The sequence below is a fragment of the Phalaenopsis equestris genome, unplaced genomic scaffold (assembly GCF_001263595.1).
Source record: "Phalaenopsis equestris unplaced genomic scaffold, ASM126359v1 Scaffold000402, whole genome shotgun sequence".
In the NCBI taxonomy this organism is placed as follows: Eukaryota; Viridiplantae; Streptophyta; class Magnoliopsida; order Asparagales; family Orchidaceae; genus Phalaenopsis; species Phalaenopsis equestris.
In genome coordinates, this window is record NW_018164844.1 from 2,162,830 (window position 1) to 2,170,825 (window position 7,996).

Genomic DNA, 7,996 nt, shown 5'->3' on the forward strand with positions numbered 1-7,996 from the left:
AACATTTATCTTCTTGATGTCATGGTTAGAGTTTGGATTTGTTGTGGTAGAAGAGAGTATTTAGGATAGGAAATAAATTTTTGGGGTTGAGATGCGTAGGATGGCGAGAAACCCTAGGATAGGAACATGTTAGGCTAGCTCTGATACCAATTGATACCGGAGTTAACCCAAATAGGGAAAACACCTTTTATTACTGAAAAAAAAATAGAGTTACAATCAAAGACACTTAGACTAGAAAATAACAAAGATACAACACAAACTTGAACTATTGCTTAGGTCGAGGGTGGATTTTTGGGGTAGGTTCGAACATTTATCTTCTTGATGTCATGGTTAGAGTTTGAATTTGTTGTGGTAGAAGCAAAAACAGGGGATTGTGGAAGTGAATTGAGAAGGCGCCTGGAGGATGGTCAACTACTAGGCAGTCATAGGGGAAGGGACGATAGGTTGACGGTGAGGTTCCAACAGGGAAGGTGAGGCTCGGCGGTGGGAGTAGCCGCAGGGCAAAAAGCAAGTAGTAAGTTAGCGGGGAGGCGCGAATAGAACAACCATGGGTGACAACTAGGGGAGTTGCGGCTCAAGGGGAATCCACCCAGCAGGTTCCAGACGGCTGCAGATGGGAGGGTGGAGGGCACCAACAAGGAGGAGGTTGTGGGAGGAGAAAACGAAGGATAATCACTACCTCAGAGTGAGATACAGCCGGAGCATCACTCATCATCGGATACAACCCTAAGGAGGAAAAGAGGGGACGCCGACGGCTGTCCTAACAGAAAACACAATAAAAATTGAACCCTAAAACACTAAAAAACACACACAAAAACTAGTAGATAGCTAGGAGAGGTGGGACCCCCTTTGGGCCATAACACTATTTTCCTTCCAGCAGAATCGGTTCAGCCCCCAGGTGCAGCGTCTGGTTCAGCCAGGAAAGCACCGCATCATCATCTCAAGTTTTAACCTGGTTGCCAGATTCATCTTATAAGCGAAGAACAACTTTGGATTTTGAAGAATTTTTTATGGGATTTGTATTGCAATGGTCAAGATAAGGCATGTAATCTGGTTCAGGAATGCAATTATAGGGTTTCTAAAAATGTGGGCCAAATTGAAGCAATGCTTGTCCTAAGGACAGACGATTTACCCATCAATTAATGCTTTGCAATAGACTGCATTACATTTCATTTCTGTGCTGAACTAAAAACTTGTGAAAAGGATGGTCATATATTTATGTCGAGGAATAAATGTTGAACAGCTTTTACAGTTATATAAAAGATTAGTTTTGAATTTCCACTGCAAATTTAATATTGTTTATGTAACCCTGTCATATTTTTTGGCAGATAGCTGAAGACTATTCTCATTGTGAGTTTGTTATCCGGCTTCCTGGTTATTCACCAAGTATGTATAGCCAATTGTAAATCTGCACTCAATTTTTTTAACGTTTTTTTTTTCACGACTGATTGAATGTTATGTCATGATCATGAATCATGAAGTGCCTGCTTTCAGGGATGCTATAGATGTTCCTCTGGTTGTGAGGAGAGCACATAAATCCCGATCAGAGGTATGATTTCTACTAGAAAACGAATTTTGAAGGTAACTTGCTGTATTCTATGCCTTAGCTTATCATAGATTTTAATAACCAGGTGAGAACGGAGCTTGGAATTGGAGAGGAAGTGAAGCTAATAATTTTCAACTTTGGTGGGCAAGTATGTACTGAAATATCATTTATCTTTACGTTCACGGGCTGATGTTCCCATTTTTTTTTCTTAGTCTTGTTCAATGTTTTGCATTTTGTTGACTATGGGGAGATAAAAATATTGTTCCTCTAAAATTGTAATGATTCTCATTCAGTTTCTCAACCTAAATTCTCATTGTTTCATTTCATTGGATTCAGTTTCTCAACCTAAATTCTCATTGTTTCATTGAATATCTGCCAAAGCCTTGGCCATTATTCATTGCTCAACCAAAAAGGATGAATTTTTTTTTTTTAACCAAACAGAAAAAAGGGCTATCTTACAGAAGTCCAGAAAAAGAAGCTGGAATTCCTGTAATTTTTTACTTTTTATGATAATAAATACAGAGATTAAGAATGACACAATGTGTGAGTTGCTTCCATTACATAACAGCCCTTTGCAACATATGGCAAGGGCCCCAAGGCGACATACATCAACATTTTGGCCCCGCATCAGCTGGAGCCTTTTTTAATTGCACTGGTTAGGAAATGAATATCAAAATATGGGCAACTGAATTTTTCTTATATTGGACTACTTAATGTCATCTTAAAAGCGGGTGTCTCGTACTTTGGGATCCCTTAAATGAAAAATAGAAACACTAACACAGAAAAGTTAGTACAATAAAATATGTAAAATAATAAAAATACCGAAAAACATAAAATATATAAGTAATGAAAATAGGAAAACAAAATAACAGTCACTCCTCATCTTCCTCTTCATCGCCGTCATTGTTATTGTGCTCCGTCTCCATTGGATGACTAGGAGTCACATAGTGCTCAAAAAGTGGAGCTGCAGTCGTATGATACATTAGAGAGGTGGCTTTCATGATTTAAATATTGACTTCGAAGTCATCATGGAGCAACCTAACTGATTATCCAGGCTTGCCATGAAACATGTTTCAACAATGATTCCAACTGGTATACGTGTTTTTTATTCTGGCTTTAGAACCTGATTGTCACATTCATGAGAAGTATTCTCAAACTTTCTACGATTATTTGATACTGATATAGCATTCCTTTCTTTTGTTTATAAATTCAAATTCCTAAAACATTTTTTATTTTTTCACCATTTTTTTGTTTCTGCAGCCAGCTGGTTGGAACCTTCAGGAGGAGTGGTTACCTTCTGGTTGGTTGTGCCTGGTATGTACCCTTCTGAACTTTGTTAGAATTAAATTTACTCGACTTTCGAGATACCTATCTTTATAATAACTTCAATTTTCTGAAGGTATGTGGTGCATCTGACTCACAAGAGCTTCCTCCGAACTTTATAAAAGTTCGAGAAGATGCTTACACACCTGATTTGATAGCGGCATCAGATTGCATGCTTGGTAATAATCCTAAAGGGAACCTAATAATAATATTTTTTTTTTTGTATAAATTGTTTCAATTGAGTTTTGGTTTGTCAAATAAACCTATAATTTCAGGGAAGATTGGTTATGGCACATTCAGCGAAGCATTAGCATTTAGGCTTCCATTTGTCTTTGTACGAAGAGATTATTTTAATGAAGAGCCATTTTTAAGGAATACACTTGAGGTTGTAACAATAAGTACCTCTGTTTTTTTTTTTGTTCAGAGTAATCATTGTACATGTGTACCAATTATTTAAATGGTGTTTTTTTTTGTTGTAGCATTACGAAGGTGGTGTGGAGATGATCAGGAGAGACTTTCTTGCCGGAAGATGGACCCCTTACCTTTCTCGTGCTCTTATGCTTCGCCCATGTTACGATGGTGGTATTAATGGGGGTGAGGTACTCCCTTCTTCCTATTCTTCTTTGCTTTGATGCCTATTTCTCTAAATTCATTTTAATTTTTTAAATTTATTTTTTCAGCTGAGAATTTCTTTCTTTTTAAGACTACTTAAAGTTTCTTGTTTTTATCAAATTTCTCTTCTCATCATACTTTGTTGGATCATATAGTTAAATTGATAAACCCTTGTTGATTTCAAGGTCAAAGTTACACATGCTAACTTTCTGATTGGCGTAGGACTTTATGTGGAAGATATTAAAAACTAGAATTCATATTCTCTGCAGTTTTGATTATTTTGACGCCACAAGATTTCCTAATCATAGCAAGACTGCTCTAGGAATTTGTGTTTAATTCCCGTCTTTGCATATGTTGCTGGCTTTGTATGCGATGTTCAAAACAAGTTTAATTGTTCAGGTTTTTACATGATTTGACAAGCATCAATCAGAACAATGGAAGAATTCTATGGTAGAATAAAGGTTAAAAAGTAAAGGAAGGAGACCCAAATACCTTAATTTCAATCTCAGTTTCCTTAGAATGAGAATTAACCTCAAGAAGATAAGAGATAGGATGAAGAGATACTCAAGTTAATAATTGTCATCACACTCTGCTTATGTAATGGAAAAAATGATACGGCAAAGGGAGTTTCATCTTTGTACTCAAGGTCTGTGTGCTCTGGTAACACTAGCTCTTTTAGGAATTTTTCATGTTCATGTAGGTGGGCTTTGTTCCATTAGGTGATCTTGAATAAGGGTTTTCTTTGATTAAACACAAAAATCTTTTTTTTTTCCTTTGCTTGGTATCCAAGTAGGTTTAGTAGTACTATTCTAATCCCCTTCCTTGTGACCTGTATGTGTCCTCCACTTTGTGTTATGACTCGGCCTAGGGTTCGAAATTAATTAAGAAGGGAACAGACAGTCGAACGGTATAAATAAAATTTTTTATATTCAGTTATTATTTAACGGATGAAAGTTCCACAAATTATATTAAATTAAAGCAATAAAATTAAGTTTACCTCGCTGCTGGTTATTCGCGTCTTTTATAAACGTTTTCTCTTCTATCACTCATCTTTTAATCAATTAAATTAATCTGAAAAGTTAGTTTAAAATAACTGTGAGCTAAACAAACCAGTGAATAATCATCCTCTTAAACTATAGTAATACAATAAAAAAAAAGGCAATATGCATGTTAATTAAGCTTTTAATAAATCAATAGAAATGTTTGACATGCTATTCAATGAATCAGACTATATAAATAACATTTTCAATTTCATTATATACAACTGTTACATGAGCACTGTCTAAAAATTATGTCAATTATGATAAATCAATATCAATATCCTTGTTCATATACGTGCATGGATACCTTAGCGTTCGCCCGCTAGTTCCATAAAGGGGTGACTCCATCAGAGTAAGTCATGCTCATACAATTAATCATATCATTCATAATTTTATATCACTATATGTAATACTATAATGCATTAAAAATTTCATAATATGAGATTATTAACATTCACATCGAAATGACCGTTTAAAAATTGTGCCAATTAAAAACATAAATATCAATATGCTTTTCTATATACTTGCACGAGTACCTTAGCATTTTTTCGCTAGTACCATATATGTGGTAACTCTATCATAATCAGTTATGCACATATAATCAATCATATCATTCATAGTTTCATATCACTCTACATGTAATACTATAATGTATTAAATATTTCATAATATGAGATTATAAACATTCACATTGAAATGACCGATAAAATTTAATATAATAAATATTAATTGCATTAAGCAACCCATAAAACTAGTTTATAAGAGATACCAAAATAATACTATAATTTAAGAGTAGGAGTGCTCATCTTAATGAAGATTAATTTGAGCTTGAATTCGCCTTGACGTCAACTCTTCTAAATTAGAAATCTAACATAAACATGATATTAAATTATTACCTTTTCATTAATTAAGTATTAAATTTACTTTATCTAATCCCACTTAATTTTTATTCAATTAAAAAAAATATATATATCATTATTATTATTATTATTTCAATTAACTTTAGCTTTAAACTTACCATGTCGATACTTAAACTACGCATAGGCTTCTTCTTCCCCTCTACGAGTTCCATGCCATCCTCGCCTGCTTGACGACGTATGAGTTAGCTTCGACTCCTTCAATCCGGCGTCTCCTCCTCTAGGCGATGCACCTTTTAGGGCATTATCGAAGTCTTACGCATGCAAGGAAGCTCCTCCTCCTTCCCCTTCGACTCGATTCAACTTGACATAGTAGCGCAAAACTGCCATCCACTTCTTTTCTCTAGCATGAGACCTGTTGCGTTGTCTCCTCTAGTAAGAAAGCACGCAACACCCCTTCCATTGCTCTTTGACTACTTAAACGAGAGATCCCGCCAAAACTGCCATCCACTTCTTTTCTCTAGCATGAGACTTGTTGCGTTGTCTCCTCTAGTAAGAAAGCACTCAACACCCCTTCCATTGCTCTTTGACTGCTTAAACGAGAGATCCCGCATTTCAAGTCGATTTATTGGGTGAACTCGTATGCAGCCTTCCGATCACCTCGTTTGCTCTCCCTCTTTATTTGATTTATGTCTTCTCGTTTCTTCTCCCATCGCTTCTACCACTTTGTTAGACACTTTCGATTCCTCTTCCGGTAATAAAACAACAAGATGTTACAATCTTCCTCGCTTACATAAATTTCATCATCGAAATTTATAAACATACCTCAAGGCATTTCTTATTAAAAAGATCATCATTAGTTATCCATGAAACTAGTGGTCATTCCTTAAGATGAAAAAGTAATCATTATAAAGGTAAAGACTAAAAAATAAGGCGCTCAACTATGCTTCGGATAACAATACTGAAGCAAATAAAAATAGTGTATATATAAAAAACTCCAAACTCGTCAGACCTCATCACCATCAGTAACCATAGACTCTTCAGGCTCAGTATGATTAAAGGGAATATACTTGATTTCAAATAGGTTGTCATGATTGACCTTGGGTAGAAGTTGAAGCTATAGAGTCTCTCTTTTTCTGCCCGCTTGCAGTTTTGTGTGAAGGAGCTCCACCTGTTTTCTGACCTTCAACGCTCTTTTGCTCAAGAGATGAACAATAGCTTGCTATATGAACAGACTGACAACACTTATAGCGTTTGTTAGAGCCCATTGAGTATTCACCTTTATGTTGTCTTCCACATTTAGCGTAAATTACCATAGTGCTCTTTGTCATACCTCTGGCAATTCCATCTGAAATCATTCTTGGATTTTTTTCTCGTTTGAACCCTGTGATTAATCAACATGTTCTTTTTCTTCAATGCTCTTCGTCTTATGCTTCTCCTTATGCTTCTGAATAAGCTGATAGTCGTTCTTTACTCTTCTAGCTCTTTTCACTAATATCAAGTATTCATCGATCCCTAAAGTAAGCTTGTACCACCTCGCTGATAGCTGGCTTCAATCCCCCAAGATAACAGACTATGGTGTGCTCTTGTGGTTCGATCAGATCACACTTCATCTGCAACTGATTAAACTGCTCCGTGAACTCCTTTGCTGATGGATCCTTTTGCTGCAGGTGTTGGAGTCTCAGAATCTTATCATGGCGGTAATGGGGTTGGAGGTATTTCCTCTGTATCACATTTTTTATCTTCTCCCACCTGACAATCTTATAAATGCCTTCCCTTTTCTTCTTTTTCTATAAGTTCTCTCACTACAAAGAAACACTATTTTTCAGCTTGATGACTGTTAATTTGACTCGTCTATACTCTGACACATCTTTTTACTCGAAGATCTGCTCAACAACCTGTAACCAATCAATGAAATCCTCAGGACTCATACCTCCTTCGAACTCTGGCAGATCTAACTTGATGCCGAAGACTTTGTGTCCTCCTAATGATATCTTCTCTCTGTGAGTCTCCTTCTGAGGGGATTCAAATATCCCTCTCTAGGTCTCCTCTGGTACTGAATTTTGAAACACCTTGGCCTATCTTCTTCATTGCTGAAATTATCCTTATGGAAGGGATTCAGATCCTCATTTCTTTCTCCTCTTTGATTCTCCAGATCTCGGTCAAATGTAACTTCTTTCTGTGTTAATTTTTCAATCTCTACAAGACTTTTTTGAAGGTGACGGAGCTCCCGCCTTATCTCTTCTCGTGTAGGCTCAGACATGTATCTCCTTGGTGGCATGACTAGGGATTAAGAAATAAGCAAAAAAAATTTTGGTTTTTGGCGGATGTTAAGAAGCCCTAGGATGGGAATATGATTGGGCTAGCTTTGATACCGAATGATACCAGAACTAGGTGGAATTCAGTGGAAACACAAAAATAAACTTTTACTAATTTAGAAAAAAGGTTACAACACGACACAAACGGGAAAGTGGAATACAATAACATTCAAACCCCCGACTAGGACCGGAAGAGAATAGCCAAGGGCGGCGATGGTGTCGGCAAGGTGAAAATGGGGAAAGGGGGAAGGGTTGAGGGTTATGGCGTAGTTTGGAAGGCTGGGGAAGTGCGCGGGGGGG

The 7,996-nt window shown here is 36.6% G+C and overlaps 1 protein-coding gene across 2 annotated transcripts in view; it reads left to right on the forward strand.

Annotated features, from left to right (window-relative positions):
• Window positions 1-7,996, forward strand: part of LOC110026877 (L-arabinokinase-like) — a 72,926-nt gene that overhangs the window by 23,401 nt on the left and 41,529 nt on the right. For both annotated transcript variants that reach the window (XM_020728070.1, XM_020728071.1), the window contains 7 exons: window positions 1,329-1,386; window positions 1,482-1,549; window positions 1,632-1,694; window positions 2,807-2,860; window positions 2,946-3,048; window positions 3,145-3,254; window positions 3,349-3,468. In XM_020728070.1, the coding sequence (XP_020583729.1) occupies window positions 1,329-1,386; window positions 1,482-1,549; window positions 1,632-1,694; window positions 2,807-2,860; window positions 2,946-3,048; window positions 3,145-3,254; window positions 3,349-3,468 (576 nt within the window). The remainder of the gene's footprint in view (window positions 1-1,328; window positions 1,387-1,481; window positions 1,550-1,631; window positions 1,695-2,806; window positions 2,861-2,945; window positions 3,049-3,144; window positions 3,255-3,348; window positions 3,469-7,996) is intronic.